Consider the following 18,608-nt stretch of genomic DNA (forward strand, 5'->3'; position numbering starts at 1 on the left):
ATAAAGTGTGTGGATAAGAGTGTTGGGGGGGCCAGCTAAGAAAATACCTCGAACTGTCACGTGTGCAGGAGGGAGGACCCACGCGCAGGCAGTCAGAGAGAGTTGAGCTGGTTTATTGTCCAGAAAAGCAGGTTAACAGGAACGCAAACAAGCTGAGGTGCAGGCAGGGACACGGACAACACACACAACGGACCGGCAAGGACAAGTGAGGGCTACGGGCTTTAAATAAGGTGGACACAGGTGAGGCACATTAGGGCGCTAACGAGGAAGGAGACCAGGCAGGAGAACATGAGGAACAGACAAGCAGGAGAGACAGGGCATGTAAAAATGGGGAAACAAAACCAAAACCAGTCCAGAGCGCCCCACAAGGCTGGAGGGGCACAGGGCGTGACAGTACCCCCCTCTCCATGTGCGCCTCCTGGCGCACAAGGCAGAGGAGGGCAGGACTGGAACGGGGACAAGACTCGGACTGGAACGGGGACAAGACTCGGACTGGAACGGGGACAAGACTCGGACTGGAACGGGGACAAGACTCGGACTGGAACGGGGACAAGACTCGGACTGGAACGGGGACAAGACTCGGACTGGAACGGGGTGTGCTGCGCTCCTCGGCAGCCAGCACGGAACGGGGTGTGCTGCGCTCCTCGGCAGCCAGCACGGAACGGGGTGTGCTGCGCTCCTCGGCAGCCAGCACGGAACGGGGTGTGCTGCGCTCCTCGGCAGCCAGCACGGAACGGGGTGTGCTGCGCTCCTCGGCAGCCAGCACGGAACGGGGTGTGCTGCGCTCCTCGGCAGCCAGCACGGAACGGGGTGTGCTGCGCTCGGCGGCAGCCAGCACGGAACGGGGTGTGCTGCGCTCCTCGGCAGCCAGCACGGAACGGGGTGTGCTGCGCTCCTCGGCAGCCAGCACGGTCAGGAACAGGATGGGTCGGGGCTGCACCTCTGCAGACAGGACGGACAGAACAGGACGGGGCTGCACCTCGGCAGACAGGACGGGACGGGGTGTGCTGCGCTCCTCGGCAGCCAGCACGGAACGGGGTGTGCTGCGCTCCTCGGCAGCCAGCACGGAACGGGGTGTGCTGCGCTCCTCGGCAGCCAGCACGGAACGGGGTGTGCTGCGCTCCTCGGCAGCCAGCACGGAACGGGGTGTGCTGCGCTCCTCGGCAGCCAGCACGGAACGGGGTGTGCTGCGCTCCTCGGCAGCCAGCACGGAACGGGGTGTGCTGCGCTCCTCGGCAGCCAGCACGGTCAGGAACAGGATGGGTCGGGGCTGCACCTCTGCAGACAGGACGGACAGAACAGGACGGGGCTGCACCTCGGCAGACAGGACGGGACGGGACAGGAACCAGGGCTGCACCTCTTCAGCCAGGACGGGTCGCCGGCAGCAAACAGGAACGCCGGCAGCAAACAGGAACAGGAACGCCGGCAGCAAACAGGAACAGGAACGCCGGCAGCAAACAGGAACAGGAACGCCGGCAGCAAACAGGAACAGGACGGGTCGGGACTGCATGGCGGCACACGATGGGGGGGCGAGCTTCTTTCGCCAGCGGGGGGGCCATAGGCACACGGTCCGGGGGCGAGCAGCCTCGCCGGCACACGCCCAGTGGGCGCGGGCTTCTATCGCCGGGGCGAGCAGCCTTGCCGGCACATGCCCTGGAGGGGCGCGGGCTTCTTTCGCCGGTGGGGGGCCATAGGCACATAGTCCGGGGGCAAGCAGCTTCGCCGGCACTGGCCACAGGCAGACGATCCGGGGCGCGAGCTGCGCCGGCGGCGGCCAGAGGCAGACGATCTGGGGGGTAGGACTTACTGCCTGCTGGGTCCAGACGTGGCCGGTCCGTTCTGTCACGTGTGCAGGAGGGAGGACCCACGCGCAGGCAGTCAGAGAGAGTTGAGCTGGTTTATTGTCCAGAAAAGCAGGTTAACAGGAACGCAAACAAGCTGAGGTGCAGGCAGGGACACGGACAACACACACAACGGACCGGCAAGGACAAGTGAGGGCTACGGGCTTTAAATAAGGTGGACACAGGTGAGGCACATTAGGGCGCTAACGAGGAAGGAGACCAGGCAGGAGAACATGAGGAACAGACAAGCAGGAGAGACAGGGCATGTAAAAATGGGGAAACAAAACCAAAACCAGTCCAGAGCGCCCCCACAAGGCTGGAGGGGCACGGGGCGTGACACGAACCACAATAACAGCAGCACCTCTTCAGAAGACTGAGCTCTTTCAAACTGAACTCTTCTCGAAAGATTGCTTAATGAAATAAACACACTGGATGAATTGATTCAGACATCAATCAGTTTAACGTTCAGTTTCCATAAGTACGTCCCCAAGATCATTTATCCTCACTGCATTGTTCATTTTTTACTCATTGGCAGTAAAACACAGTGGTTTGAAGAGGGAAAGAGCCACTGATTGATCTGCACTTTGCAGATGATACTGTGCTTTCTGCAGAGATAATGGAGATCCCGACAGAACCATTTGAAACACTGAGTGAAGAAGCCGGAAAAATGATGATGATCATGACTTTCATTTCATTGGTTGCAGATGGGTCAGAATTGGGCTTTTCGTGGACCTGGAGCGCTGAGCTGAGGCAGACACTGGATTTGTTCTTCATCACTATGATTTATCTCCTAATGGTATGACTCTGTGTTGAAGCAGGAGGTGTCTGGACTTTCTGGGATGATTTATGGGATCGGAAGGGGAACCCAAACCTCCATGATGTATTTCATGACAGGGGATCCAGCCAGCCTGGTAATGAGCGCCAAAGACCTGAATGTCTTGAGACCAGCAGGTCATTGGTGAAGCCTCCACTTATCGACGGATCTGTCCTTTCTTCTGAACTTCCTTTGTTACTGGGAATGAAATTCATCCATCAGCAAACACAATTATCCAAAAGTGACGACCGTTCTTCAGTATGAGCTGCAGCACTCCTGGTCATCCTTCATTATGGCTTTATATACAGCAGCATCCCAAAACGCCACCAGAAAGCCTTACAGGATGTTTGGTTCTGGATCTCACACCAGTTTTTAAAAATTAAATATTGGTATGTATTTCCTCAGTCTGATACTAATATGACATTTGTATTTTCACCAGTAAAGAGGTTTTACGGTGTTCACGGTGGGGCAGTGATTAGTGCTCTGGCCTCACATCAAGATGGTTTTGGGTTCAAATACTGGTCAGGGCTCGGGACCTTTCTGTGTGGAGTTTGCATGTTCTCCCCGCCTGTGCTGGGTTCCCTCCAGGTACTCCGGATTCCTCCCACAGACCAAAAACATGCATGTCAGTTTAATTGGTCACCTTAAATTTCCCCTAGATGTGAATAAATATAGAGAGGAGATTGCACGTAAGCAGTCTTAGAAGCATTTTAAAACGACTGCAGAACTGTGAAGAACGGTGGGGAAAAGTCTTCTCAGTTTCATCTGCATTTGAAGGCAGCAGGCTGAACATGTCAGAAACTGAGGTCAGCTGATGGCAGCTCTCTTTTAAAAAACTGATCAGGCGTAATGATGAGTTTAAAAAAAGTCCTCCTCCGATGTGATCCTGCCAATCCGGTCTAGACCTTGACCTGATGTATCGTTAGACCAGTAGTGAAATGATAGAATTTATCTCGCATGGACTTCATCTGTCTCTGAAGTAGCTTCATGAGTTCATGAACTCATGAAGCCACTTTATGTCAAAACATCTCCAGTGTCCAGCTGACCTGATTCAGTTCAACTCCGAAGCGGAGAAATGAGAGGAGGACAGGATGTATGGAGTGAGTCAGCCTCGGCGAACGGCTTTATCAGAACGCTTCAGGCCAGAGTGAAATCAGCGCAGAGGGATGTCGTTTAAAACACCGTCTGCCTCCTCCAGACATGCACATGAGAACGGGAGGTGTTAACAGGTGGACCGCCCCTCACAGTGTGTGTGTGTGTGTGTGTGTGTGTGTGCGTTCTTGTATTTCTATCCTTGTCGGGGCCAAATGTCCCCACAAGGATAGCAAAACGTGGAACGACGTGCCTTGTGGGACCTTTTTCCGGTCCTAAGTAGGAGAAACAGTGTTTTCTTGACCATGTTGTTGTTACTGAAAAAAGTAAAAATGCAAAAACATTTCTTTAGGGTTAGGCTTTGTTGTGGTGTGGGTTAGGGTTAGGGTAAGGGTCAGGGTTAGGGGCTAGACATGAATGGGAGTCAATGGAAGGTCCCCACAAGGATAGAAATACAAGACTGAGCGTGTGTGTGTGTGTGTGTGTGTGTGTGTGTGTGTGTGTGTGTGTGTGTGTGTGTGTGTGTGTGTGTGTTAGGGTTTTTTTTCTTAGAAAGATCTGGGTGTGTTGTGATATCTGGTCATTGGGCTTCAAGCCAGCCTGAGCAGATTTTTAATCTCATCCAAACCTGCACTCAGCACATCCCGGGAACCCTGAGCGGCGCTGCTCAGCATCAGGCTGTCAGGACGCTGGCATCGTCTCAATCACACTGCCTCCAGAAAAATGAAGGTGTCTTCGGCTGCAGGGAAACACACAACTGATTTCTCTGACGTAAGAACAACAGTCTGCTGTATAGTATTTCACAACGAAGTAAACGAACGTCCTTTAAGACTGCTTCAATAACTCCTTCACTGGGAAACAAGAGCAGAGGAGTAACTGAGTGACTGAGCTTGACTGAACTTCAAACACTGAAAGTGACTGAAACCGATTACTGACTGGAATGCTAACCGTTTTTGATCAGACTACCAAAGCAGGACCGGCTCTGAGCCCTGGTTCATATTGGTGTGAAGGCTTAGCACTGACCCCGACTGCATGATCCTAAAAGGTCAGCAGGTATGTGGAGATGACCGGATTAGGATCTGAGTCACAGAGGCATGCTGGGATGCATAATCATGGAGAAAAGAGTTTAGTCTGAGGCGAAAGCTCTGCGGTCCTGTTCATGTTCTCTCTTTACTGCTCAGTTAAATGTAAGAATTCTGTACAAACATGCGCGTCGCCCACAGCAGCTGCTACTTCAGACTAAATGGAGTTTTACATTCATTTAGTTTCTCTAAAGTGAGGCTTATTCCCCTTTTACACAACATTTCAACTGAAAACTAGAAATTATTTGCTGCGGCCTTGCTGTGCATACGCAGTCTCAGCCTTTCATTAAAGTGGCATCGTTCTCCTGTTTCCATGGTGACGGAGTTGGGTGTTTTCAGTATTTCACTTTGGGAGCCATTTTCAAAAAGTTGTGTTTTTATTAACTCCGAGCATGGAAATCACTGAACTGTTGCTTTCACTGGAGATTCAGTGTCCTGACAGACAATGTGAATTCACCGCTGATCAGCCGGAGTGAAGTTCTGGTCGGGCTCACGTTTCTTTCTGACCTGCTCATTGCTTCAGAATCAACCCAGTGAAAAGAAGAGTTCACAGGCTGCTACCGAGCATGATGGAGGTTCAGCACTCCAGCAAAGAGCCGCGTTCTGGAAGGAGGTAAAACCAGGTTCTGACATGTGAACCCTGGATGCCAGGACACTCGGTTCCTTCTCTTCTGGGCATATTTGGCCTTCTTTGGTCTCCAAATTGTTATTGTAATGTCATATGAAAGAAAAGGAAGTGAACGGATGGATGTTTTTGTCATATTCTAGAGTGACACTAGTGAAATTCTGGAGGGTGGGTTTTCCAGAAGGACTGATGAGACTTCTGAACTGTTTCTGTTTGACAAGTAAAAAAAAAACAGAAACAGTCACATAAATGACACGCCCCATTTTAAAGAAGCAGAGTCTTTGTGTCCTCAGTTACTTGTGTTTTCGTTAAAGTCATGCTCACAGATGACTTCTAGTTTTTTAATTGCACGGTTGCTTTCATTTTCTTCCAGGGAACAAATTCTCCTCACCAGAACCTGCTCGCATGCAGACAAAGACATTCGGTGCACACTTCTGAATGTGTAACTGTGAATACGCTCCAGCCGGATCAGCTCTCCGCACCTGGAAGCGCAGGGTGTCGTTAGCGCCGGGCTTTTTTTTCAGTCGTTGACCAGACTAAGCTGCCTGTTGTAAATATTGCAGCGTGTGTGTGCACATACATACGCTGAGGACCTGTGTGTGTGTGTGTGTGTGTGTGTGTGTGTGTGTGTGTGTGTGTGTGTGTGCGTGTGTGCGACTCTCAGCATGTTTGATGTCTTCCTCTGTGAACTCATCCATGAGTGATGGCCGCTGGCAGCAGAGTGCTGACCCGCACTGACCCCAGGCAGGCCAGAGAGGCTGTGTGGGAAAGACGTGGGTGGACATGGACCGCTTCCTCAGCCTCAGCAGATCTGGGGGCCTCCGGGGCGAAGCCAGCTGGACCTGCGGACCAGAGCAGCTCGGCAGGGAGGGGGGTACCTGATCAAAAAGGACGCCGCCGAACCTTTCCAAAGCATCCAAAAAAACAAAGATTACCTGTTTACATCCGTCTGTCTTCACTTGTTTGAGTCTGGATTCATCAACTTGTGTTCACGAGAGGGAAGAAGAGCTCCAGAATGAAACGGAGCAGTTTCACGGTCCGATCCAGCAGACGCACGGCAACACCATCAATCAGAGACGTTTACATCCACCAGTTGCATTAATTCTCCCAGAACGCTGGTCTGGACGGCCAGAGGCCTGTTCAGTGGGACGGAGTGTGGCCACCGTGGTCACCGAGTGAACTGACTTCACTGAGGAGAGAGAGAGAGTAAAACCAGGCCGGCACAGAGGCAGAGTTCAGGAACAAGTAAACAAGTGAACTCTCCAGGTTTTCAGGACTTCTGACTGAGGTATAAAAATGCAGAAATGTGAATTATGCAGCTTCAAGTTATGTTGGACATTACAGAAAAAAAAAAAAACAGTTTCTCAATGTGTGAGAGGATGAATTAAAGGTGCTGTAGGCAGGATTCCGCATCTCCGCCATCTTGCTTAGGTTTACCTAAGCAAGATGGCAAGATGGCGATTTGACCCATCTAAGATGGTGATTTGAAACCCAGGACAGCCAATCCTGTTCTGTATTCTCTGACATCACGCCCTTACGCAAGTTAAGCTCTTCCCACAAGAACGTGCGACGAACGCCCCTCGACCAATCACAGTTAGAGCTTCATGGGCTCTTCTGATTGGTCAAAGATACCTGGAGCTGTCGAGATTCCTTTTCAGCTCAGAACAGAGACAGATGGAAACGCTGCGCCCTCGCGGTAGTGCAATTATGCTACACCCCTAAAGGATTATCAATGGATACTCTAACATTTAATCCAAAGAAAAAAGAAAAATTAGCATTGACTAGCAAAATCCTGCCTACAGCACCTTTAACCCCTCTACACCTCTAATGCTTACTTTTTTCTCTCTTCTGCAGTTTGAATGAGGGGTAAACTTCTTGTTGAGGGGTCTGCTTGTTTATTTCCAACATGGAGGAACCTGGAAGAACTCCATTTACAGCTTCATAAGCGTCCATGAACTGCCATAGTAAGACAGGGTGAAGAATATCAGTGTATGACTGGAACTTATACAGCAGCACCACAGACCGTGGCAACTTCATCATCTTCAAATCAACCTGAAGAGATTAACATTGTATTTACAGGACAACGTTACGCTGAGCCGCTGAAAACGTAACTTTTAGAAAATCTGTAGAAACGGGAAAAAAACTTTTCTTAATTTGTAATTTGATTGTAGTTTTGCACCAAATTTCCACCCAAAGTTCCTAAACTTGTAATTAATATAGACATAAAGCATAAAATAATCAAACAGCATTTAAAATAATTACCATAATAATTTAGAACTTCACAAGCTCTTAAAAAGTGAAAGAAACAACGGCGATTCCTGCTCCTCTGTCCAGCCCGGAGCCCGGGCATCGGGTCTCTCGTGGGTTCTCCGTGGGTTCTCCCTGTCGCTCTTTCTGGAGCGCTCTCTTCAGCCCTGGGAGAGGGAGGAGGGCGAGATAACGACTGACACCTGAGAGCAATCACCCCCCACGCCCTCCTCTCCCCGGCCTGCTCCGGCTCCGCTCTCCCTCTGCCATGCAGCCAAGCTTGGCCACGCCCCGCCACCACAGCAGCTTTTTGAAAACACTCGAGCTCTGAATATTGTGTACTCCCGTTGTTAGTGTTTACTGAGTATTTTTGCCTTCGTACTGTAAAATGTGTGTGGTTTCATTACAAAATCCACTTGCGGCCTGAGCCTGGCATGCTCACGGAGTGTTTCCACCGGACGCCACGCGAATTGTCTGCGCGATGAGATTACACACCAAGTCAATGTAATGACGCGATTGTCGCTCAATCTTGAGCGGCGGGCAGCGGGCGGCGAGCAATGACGCGGCGAGCGATGACGCGGCGAGCGGCCGGCAGCGAGTGTTTCCAGCGAAAAATCTGCGCGCCCGTCGACTTGCACTGCCAGTCGCCGCCACTCGCCGATCGCCGCCCAAAGCCCGCCGCTTCATCGCTCCATCGCTCGTCGCTCGAGTTGAAATAATTGAACTTTTCAAGCGAATTGGCGCCAGGACAGCCTATCAGCGTGGAGGTCTTCACGGATGTGCTGACGTCGGGCATGCAGGGCTCCGACCACGACCATGTGATGCCACGGCGAGCGGCTTGCAGTGAGCGGTGTGCGGCGAGCGGCTTACGGCGAGCGGCTTGCGGCGAGCGGCGTGCGCGATGTCATTTGTTCAACGCTTCTGGTGGAAACCAGGCGTCAGCCTGAAGCGGCGCTGGAACCGGCCGTCCGGGAGCAGCTCCTGCAGAAGACGGTGGAACTCACCGAGCTCAGACCGCCTCTGGAGGGCAGCATGATCCAGAAGCGATGCCGGCGCCTCGCTGCAGCCGGAGATGACTTCCTCATGCCAGATACAGAGCAGTGATGGCGGTGGGCGGAGCCATCTCAGTCTCAATCTTTATTGTACAAGCACTTTTCATATTCATATAAACAACGCAAAGTGCTGAGCAGTAAAAACAGTCATATAAATGCGCGCGCGCACACACACACACACACACACACACACACACACACACACACACACACACACACACACACACACACACACACACACACACACACACATCTTTTCAGCATCCCTGTTGTTTCTGTGTGAACGGACATCGTACGCCGTTGGGCAGCTTTTCTGAAACAAAAACCTGAAAAGTATGTTTTCACTTGTCAAGTAAACGGGGCCTGGAAAAGTTCAGAGAAATTTAACATGGTTTTATTCTTATCTGAACCTGAATGTTTCCTCTGTGACAAATCAGGTGGTTCTGAAAACAAAGGGTGAAATGTGGAAATCCTGCTGTTTCTCAGGGAGTCCATAAAAATAGAGAAAGATGTCCATCAGTCATCCCAAGAGAAGACAAGTGTCATGTCTGAACTGTTAGAAGTTAAGATTAGTCGATAAAGAGTATTGCACACTTTCAGTGTTTTAACGGGACGACAAGCTGCACAAACCTCATAGTTCATCAGAAACAGGGAACAACTGGGAAACACGACATGGGAAAAATGGATTTCACTTATAGAGAAAGCCCCGAAGAACTTCAGAATCAGAATGTTTTTTTTTTCTTGTTTGATTGGTGGCATTCATTACAAACAGGTATAGAAGTTCTTTATCACTCACATTTTTCTTTAAAAGTAGAAAACGAATGGCCAATTGTTGGTGGGGGCATTTAATCTTAGGAAACTTTCACATTCAGACAGTAAAGTTTTGACAGCAATGACTTCACACAGTCAAACTCAAGAAACAGTGAAAACAGTAATTTCTCTGCCAGACCAGTAGGGGGTGCTGTGTTTTTATAACAATTAGCCATCGCTGAATGGTGTTTGTTCTGTAGGCTCACTCAGTATTTGCTGTATGGCAGAAATGTGTCTCCACATTTGCGGATGACGTTGTAGTAACGCTTTGATTTTCAACTTGAAAGGATCGAGCAGCAAACACACTGCGGAATCCTCCACTGAACCAGTTCCCTGGATTCTGCTTTCAGGTGAACTGCTGCAGAAAACAAAGAGCCATGTTAAATCTTTTCAGTAGCACCTGCATCAAAATCTGCTGCAGGTTCAGTCATCTCAGGGCCTTTTCCCAGGTAGACCAAACCAAGGTTAACAACAGCCTTGGGTCCTTCACTGTGACCTCTGACCTCCTCACACAGTGGCTGGCCTTGGCACATCCAAGGACTGACAGATCCTTCTACCCAACATTGTTCAACGGGATTCGAGTAACAGCCGTCAGATTTGTGAGTCGCCGCCCCAGCTGGCATCAGCCTCGATCTCCTCCAGTGTGGTGCCCGGGAATCCCGTGCACGTGTGTGTTCCCATGTCGGCGTCAGATGCCCAGTTTCAGTCCTCGATCGAGGATATACCTCGCCAGTTTTGGAATGCCCCCGGGGAACCTGAAGGGAGGAAAGACGAGCTGTTCCTGGAGGGGCCGACTGCAACTCAGCCAGCAACAGCAGGCGCTGGTGTGAAATGGTGCGCACTGCGCAGTTCATTACGGAATAAAACAGATGAACCCAAACCATTTAACGCCATTAAACATCAGCTTTCCTTCATTTCAACCTCGAAACAGAACTTTAAAAGCATTCCTTCAGATAGCAGCAAGAAGTCAGAATGCCTTAAAAAACAACCCCACCTTTACATTCACTTGTTTTCCTACACGTGAGACGTGTTAGCAGGTGTAACAGTTTATAAACCGCCACGGTTAATGGACGATAGAATCTTTAAAAGTTGACCGTCTTGAGCCTTTCTCTCCTCATCACAGGTGTCATATAGGGTCATAATAATGACACTGATGTTTCAATGTGGTGCAAAGACGCTTGAAGGTCCTGATATAGTGATCAATAAAACAGAATGACTCCAAACAGTAGAAAACAACAAACACTACTTCTTTTAAACCATGTGAACCAAACAGGGAGTTCCTGTGTTTAGTTTAACACCACTAATACTTCCTGGTTAGAGGGACTGAACACAGTCCTCATAACAGTCCACTTGTGGAGGAAGAAGACATTTTTAAAAATCTTCCAACAAGGTGTCATGCTTTTTTGTCGTAGCATTTCTTTATAGGTGGTTGTCCTGTAAGTATCAACTGTCTGCAGTCCCGAAAACAGCCAATCACTGTTAACCAGTGGTGTGCAGTCAGGGGGTCAAAAAGGATTTTTTTTTCTCCATAAAAGGTCATTCTGAAATGTTCCTGGAGCCAGTGACTTGTTCAGTTTGCAGCTTTATCCAGAAAACAAATGGTTATAATTAGTGGAGGTCAAAGGTGATCTGGTGTCTTGATGCTTCAGGCTTGCTGATCAGCTGACATGTCGGCTCACTAAGTGCTGAAGCATTGTTGAATAATAGTGGCCCATGTTGCTGCAGAAGCATTGCCATCCATCCATCCATCCATCCATCCCATTGGAGGAGATCTGGACTCCACTCCAATGCAAGAAGCTGAGTTACCGTTAAGCTCATTTCTCCTAAAAGACGTGAACCATGAAGGTAAACCCCTGTACCGCAGCAAACTGCTCAGTGCTCAGCGACTATACAGAGGAAAATAATGTTTGCCATGCTCGATTCACTGCATCTCATTTAGAAGTAACACTCCTCTGATCAGCACCTTCAGCGCTCCTCATCACAAACATGATCTAAAGCTGCTTGACCCAGACGGAGTCTGAAGAATGTCCGTTTCTCCTCATCTCATCTCAACCTGAGCAACTTCTGCATGATCACTGTAACAAGTATGAGCTGATTTTATGCATCTGTTTGTTGATTTATTATTTTTTCCAAGCAGCAAAAGCATCTGACTCATCCCATCTGAAACATGAAAACATGTCATGCTTTTAAAATCACGGCCTCCGTGAATCTCTGGGTGGATGGAAATCAGGAGAACAGTCCAGCCGACGGGTTCAGATCAGAGATGAACACATGAACACAGGAGCCTGGTCCTGCTGCTTTATCATCGGCCCAGCCTGGACCACCACATGAAACGTGCCTCATGACACCAAAGACACTTCAATCCTTAATCTAGGATATCTTTTAAAAAAAGAAAGAAAAAAACATCAAAAGGTTCAGATTTCTGAGATAAATTGGTGCATATCTAGTGAAATAATGTGAAATGTCAAAAAAATCCTGTATTTACATATATTTTCTTGAAATTTAGAGGACAGTAAGAAGTGACTGTCATTTTTGTTGTGCAGAGAGATTTTCATTCTTCTCAGTGAAAACATTTTCCCCTTGAAGTTAAAGGTTAACCCATAAATTTTCTGCTTGTTATTGTTTGTTTTTTTTCTACTTCATCCTCAGTTAATGCTTAATGACTGACACCCAGAATAAAAACTATTGAAATCTCCTTTTTCTTTCGCGGTGACGGTGAATCCGGAGCAGACTGAGGCCTGCGGAGACCTGAGAGGAGCTGTGTCCACAGCTGCACTGCAACAACCTGAGAGGGGGCGGGGCAGCTCATCGTAAAGGGCTTTGATATGTTCATCAACCTGCAGGCAGAACAGCTCGCTCAGTGTTTAAACATGTGAAGCTTTTTCCTCTACAAACACAATCTTTTTCTGAGGCTCTCTTCACAAATAAATGTCAATATTAAAGTTTTACAGTTTTCATTAAACCTTTTTTCCCATTTAAAGGTAAAACATTGATCAGTTCATCAGTAGGATAGATAGTTTACAGAAATAGATTTATTTTATAGTTACACTCGTTAGTGTTAATGCAAAAAATAATACAGTGCTGTTGTACTGTACTGTATTGCATTGTGTTGCGTTGTATTGTATTGTAGCCTATTGTATTGTATTGCTTTGTGTTGTGTTGTGTTGTGTTGTGTTGTGTTGTGTTGTGTCGTGTTGTGCTGCTTTGTACTGTTTTGTGCTGTATTGTGTTGTGTTGTGTTGTATCTCCCTGACCTCTCTGTGCAGACTTAGCCTTTAACTTGTCGCCCCCTGCTGGTCACTTTCTGTATCTCGTCTCTTTATTTTCCTCAGATCTGCTGAGGTTTCTTCAATAAAATGCATCAGATGTTTCCTATGTCATTCTGATAATGTGATTTTGGGCCCAGCGTGTGAGAGTGCCAACACTTCATAATATCTATTCATTGTTCAGGCGTGGTATGGCAGCAGGGCGGACTGCTTCATGCTCCACCAGCCGGTTTTCTTTCTTCTCCTCCGCTCGGACTCGCTGACGGTTGATGTGAAAAACTGGTTTTCCCACATTTTATCACTCACACAGACCGATACGGTCCGGAGCAGAAAGACTCCCACACGGGACGGTTCTTCGCTCCACGTGAGACACAAAGAGACAATCTGTCCTCTACTGCAGTCACAGTGAGAAGAGAGGCAGCTGGGCCACATGTGTGAAACGGAAATCATCCCACCTGGAAGAAAGCAGCGTATGAACAATCCTCATCTCTGACATGGCTCCAATGAAGGGAGATGAAAAGAAATTATATTTATCATATTGTATTTATGGATTTACAGTTAGTCTCACTGAAGAAAATAGGAATACAGTAATTCAGCTGATAAATCCTACTTTTTTAGAAGCCGTGTCACTTAAACAGAACCCCTTTATCTTCATCTTTTTTGCTTTCTTCAAATCAACCAGCTGAGCTGTTTTGGGTCTGCGTCGGTTCAGACCTTTAAAGCTGCCATTACAGTGAAACAGTTTGGTGCTTTGGTTTAGTTTTAATACAACAAGTTGAATTTGATGGATAAATTACCAACAGAGAGAGAGACACACGTGTTAGAGCAGAGCTATTTAAAATGGTAATATCAATATCTTAGTGCTGTCAGTTTTAATCGCATTGATCGCAATTTAATCGCATTGATCACAATTAATCGTGATTAATTCATGGAGATCTGTCAACAATTAACTTTTTTAAAGTTGAGATCAATTGCAATGAAGAATCTAATCCTCATAAATCAGTCCCAATGTCAGGAAAAACACTGTTATCCTCTCGTTCTTTTCTTTGACCCAATTGGCAGACCTCAATGGATTAATCGCGATTAAAATTGACAGCACTACAATATCTTCATGATATTGATAGTGTTTGTGGATGATAAAATGGAGTAAAAAATGACATTTTGTGATTTTCTTTCATGTCCTGCTGTATATGTGCACATATGGATCAGAAATCACAGTGATTCAATTCTTTTAAAAAAAATGTGTTCAGTGTACATCAGGGAAAAAAAAAGAAAACATCTGGCACGTTCATGCTTCAGCTTGAGTATAAACAACAGTCTGGATTACTGGAACAAGAAGAACAATAAACTCACGTTAAAAATAATAATAATAATCCAGAAGTTTCACTTCAACGGAGGGAAACTTTCTGAGGTTTGTTTGCCTTGTGCAGCAACTCTTTTAGTGGATAGAAAACCCGCTTCACTGTTTTTTTTAAGCATTTCAGTGTTGCAGACAGTATTTTCCTACACTAAGAAATGGAAACGTGATTTTTTGGTTTCAGTACAGTTCCTCACATTGCAGATAATCCTCCAAAATATCCTGAATCAAACCTTTCCACCGCTGTTTGATGAACATGAACATTACATGAAAATAACAAACTTTAAAAAAGCTGAATGAGCTCAAAATACAACACGTTTTCACAGAGTTGCATGATCAGTTTCTTCTGCTCTCATCTTGACATCTGCATCATGTTCAACAGTGAAGAGAGTCTCTGAATACAATTTATGGAAGAAAACCCTAATTTCGGCATAATTTCATGTCCTGCAATGAGCTGAATGTGTCTGAACGACCCACTGACTCGACGGCGAGGTGTCAGGCTGGAGGAAACACCGAGGCGCCGTTCACACCACAACGCTTCGAGGGAAAACGGATCATTTTGTTTATTCGTTGTGGAACAGGCGGAAACGCTGTTGTTTGGTTTTGTAATAAAATCACACAGACCTGCAAACAGAGAACAACCCTCTATGAGCATCATTTTCAGGGGCATCAGAGCCTTGTTTTTAAAAAGTTGCGTTTTCCTCAGTGTACACGGAGGTAGAGCAGGAGCGTTTCCAAAAAGTCCCTTTTCAGTGACTCCGAGCATCGTCATGTGCTAAACAACTAAAATGCAACAAACGTTTCCAGTTTTCACTTGAAAATGATATTTATGAATATTATGAAACTTACAGAATTTTATTCTCAACATTGAGGTATCCGTTGAAAAGCGTCTGGACGTTTGAATCCGTCCTGGACCGCCTGGCGCCGGGGCGACGCGCCGGCCGTCAGCTACAGAGGATTGGTCATGGCGAAGACGTAGGCTACGGGAATCTGCAGTCCGATGTTGACGAAGTGCCACTTCCCCATTCCCACCGCGCCGACCACCAGCCCCGCCACCGTGCCCACAGTCCCCGCCCACTGGGACCACCGCACCGCCACGGCGGCCACGGCGCCCACAGACACCCCGGCCGCCCCCACAACGCCCAGCAGGGCCCCCGCCGTCCCCCCGTCTCCCAGCACCGGGGCCAACACCTCCACCCCGGCCAGTAGGGTCCCGGCCACTAGCGCCGACCCCGCTATGACCTTTACCTCCCCGGCGTCCCGCCTGACCAGGGCCCCGCCCACGGTGGCGCCCAGGCTCAGCTGACACGTTCTGGACACGAAGAACGCGGCGTGGAGCGCTTCCAGAGAGGACTGGTAGTTCACTCGAGTCCTGATGGCCTCCTTGGACAGATCGTCTCCGGCTGCTCTGGTCTTGGTGGCGGCCGTCAGCGCCTCCTGCCCGGCGTGAAGCGTCAGCAGCGCGATGACGAAGGTCGCCAGCATCCCCATGCATCCCACCAGCATCCAGTACTTAAAGTCCGGGGACTTCAGGAGGTAATAACCGATCCCCGCCACTAGGGCCAGGAGCACGATGAACACAGACTGGTGGCGTCCAAAACCGACCAACCCAAATCCAGACGTGATGACAGCGACCACCGTCATCGGGATTCCAGAGAACGCCAGGAAATCCACGTGTCTGCTGACGATGGTGTTGATCCAGTCTTGGAAGGTCCTTTGCTTCATCTCGGCCTCTTCATTCTCCATCCTCCTCCTCTCCAGCTCCTCCCTCTGCCTCCGCTCGGTGGCCCAGGCGGTCCTGGGATCGGTGGAGCCGTCGCCGTCGCCGCCGCCGCCTCCTCGGTCCAGGGTGAGGATCCTCTCCTCGATCTGCAGGGTGACCCTGTGCCTCTGCTGCAGCTCGGTGGTCTCCAGGTCCTCCCTCTCTCGGGCCCGGTCCAGCGAAGACGCCAGGGAGCAGCAGGCCTCGCCCTGCTTCCACAGCAGCCGGAACAGGAAGCGCATGGGCGGCTTGAAGACGGTGAAGACGCTCAGGGTCCAGAGGAGTCCCAGCATGCCGTAGCTCTGAACGATCCATTCGCTGAGGCCCCCGAACGTGGCTCCGCTCAGCGTGGTCCCGAAGGCCCCGGCGAGCCCGGCGCTCACCCACAGCCCCACGGAGTCCCTGTGGGAGGCGCCGCAGCTCCTCGTGGCCGCGAACACCGAAGCCACCACGGCGGCCAGAATGACGCCGGCCATGACCGACGTCATGGCCATGGTCAGCGCCGCGGCTCCCACCAGGGACCCCAGGCCCAAGGGCCCCACGGTGCCGACCGCGTCCATCAGAGGCTTCAGCGGCCCGGCCGCGGTCATCAGGGACAGCGTCTTCTCCACGGGGTCCTCGGTGGCGCCCAGCATGCAGCCCCCCACCGCTCCCAGCGCCAGGCCCACCGCCGCCTGCTTCAGGCCGCTCAGGCCTCCTGAAAGGGGAAGCACACGGTGCTGCTGACACTCAGTCCAGATTCACATCGCTCGCTCACTTTTTAGAACAATAACATTATTTGCATAAAGTTTGAATAAAATCCGTGAACGTTGTGCCGACCTGACGACAACATGCCACGCTGAAATATCAAGCTCCCTTTTTCATCATTTCATCCTGTTTATCGGTGGATTCCTTCTCTGACCTGCCATCGACGTGAGCGAGTGTCAAGCTGCACATGATGAACCCGCAGCGGCTCACATGCTGAGAGGACTGGTTAGTCCGGTTTAACCAGACAAGGCGGCATGCTGCAGCGATTCTTATCGCATCTCCAGTGGACACCTCATGTTATTAATGACAGGAGCCCAGAGGAAGAGACGTGGATCTGAACACAGAAATCTCCTCAGTCAGTGAAATAAAACTGTATTTTCAGACATGAGGCACTTTGAGCCCATCTCAATCCTTTAACAGTTTCTGCTCTGCTGGATTCACACATTACAAAGAGACTGTAGCTTTCCACACATCAACACAGAGCATGAATGGAAACTGCAGATAATAAAAAGAAGAGTTGTCTTTACCACGTGTGGCCAGCTTCATGCTGCTCCGGGGTGTTTTTCAGACTGAAGAATCTCCTCAGGTCACGTCTCCCGGCTGAGTTCGCAGCTCCGTGTGTCCTGAGAAGTGACAGGGAGGACTCTGCTGTCTGTTTATATGACAGCCAGCCAGGACACACCTTCAGCAGGTGTATCTTCCTCCCACAGATCACTGATCCTGTCCTAATCTGCAGGATCTCTGCTCTGCCAGTGTCTCGCAAGTCGAAAAAAAACTACAAATCTCAGGTTTCAGGCGGTGTGAAAGCTCAGAATGTGATTTAAAACAAACCACAAGAGGTTGAAATCAAGAAAATGGCTTATTATGTCTCTCATGATGAGTTTATTTTGAGGATAGAATGGTTGTTCAGTTTATGGTTCACAAACTCGTATCAGTTTAGAGGACACCACAGATCACAGGGGCGTCTGAGGCTTTGCGGTTGTTGGAATTCTTCTTGGACCACCATGCACTTTACACCAAAAAAAAACCCCTGAGCACTTGGAGAAGATACAAACTTCCCGTAATTCTGGAATCAAGAATCAAGAATCGTGTTCCTCATGTGCTGTGGGAGGCAGGGAGCACTTCTGCAAGATGGCTGCAGCTACAAGCACTCTGGAGGGGATCCACCTGGAGTGATCATCGGCCAGCATGAACAATTCAAAGCCGCAAACACCGTGCCTTACTGATCAGGATATAATGCTTTTTTTGTGCCGTATTACTGCCCTAGATATGGTGGTCTAGTGGCAATGCAACTATTTATGAATCATGAGATTCTAGAAGGGAGCTGCTTCGAGCCCAGCATGACCCAACACCACAATGCCGAATTTCAGCATGCAGCATTTCAGTGCTCAAATGCTGATTTTCAGCATTGTGGAATGGGCCTGGCCTCCTATAATAAGTGTGACTGAGATGTTTGTCTGCGTTGTGTCTTCTTTTTCAAACAAAAAATAAAACCATGCTGCTCAGCCCCTTCATTCACCTTTGCCTTTATTCACCACACGCACACACAAGCCATTTGCAATCTTTACAGATTGAAAATATCAACGAATATATTATTACTGCAGATCTGTAACCATGCAGCTTTCTTAAGCTGGTGGAATATGTTTCGATTAGTTTCACATTTGGGGTGGGCTGGGGTTGTGTGTTGCATGCAGTGGTTTTTGCTTTGCATTTAGTGGAGGGTGCTGTGTGGGTTCGTTGTATTACCGTTGTGGAAAAGCAATAAAAACGTTGATTCCAAAACAAAGAAAGAAGTTGACTGATCACTACCTGTGTCATATTTATTGTGGTAGTCTAAAAATAAGTGTCCATTTCTTTTCCAGTTTTTCCATGCGTCATTGAGTCTAGTGGTGAGTGTTGGGGCGGTGCCCCAG

General features: G+C 48.9%; 1 protein-coding gene across 1 annotated transcript; it reads right to left on the reverse strand.

Moving 5' to 3' along the window:
- Positions 1-14,046: 14,046 nt before the first annotated feature.
- LOC115397385 (uncharacterized) lies at positions 14,047-17,323 on the reverse strand. Its single transcript, XM_030103659.1, has 2 exons — positions 17,223-17,323; positions 14,047-16,645 (listed from the first exon to the last, which is right to left on the reverse strand). The coding sequence occupies exons 1-2, from the start codon at positions 17,239-17,241 to the stop codon at positions 15,135-15,137; spliced, it is 1,530 nt and encodes a 509-aa protein (XP_029959519.1). The 5' UTR covers positions 17,242-17,323; the 3' UTR covers positions 14,047-15,134.
- Positions 17,324-18,608: the final 1,285 nt, after the last annotated feature.

The sequence above is a fragment of the Salarias fasciatus genome, chromosome 11 (assembly GCF_902148845.1).
Source record: "Salarias fasciatus chromosome 11, fSalaFa1.1, whole genome shotgun sequence".
Taxonomy (NCBI): domain Eukaryota; kingdom Metazoa; phylum Chordata; class Actinopteri; order Blenniiformes; family Blenniidae; genus Salarias; species Salarias fasciatus.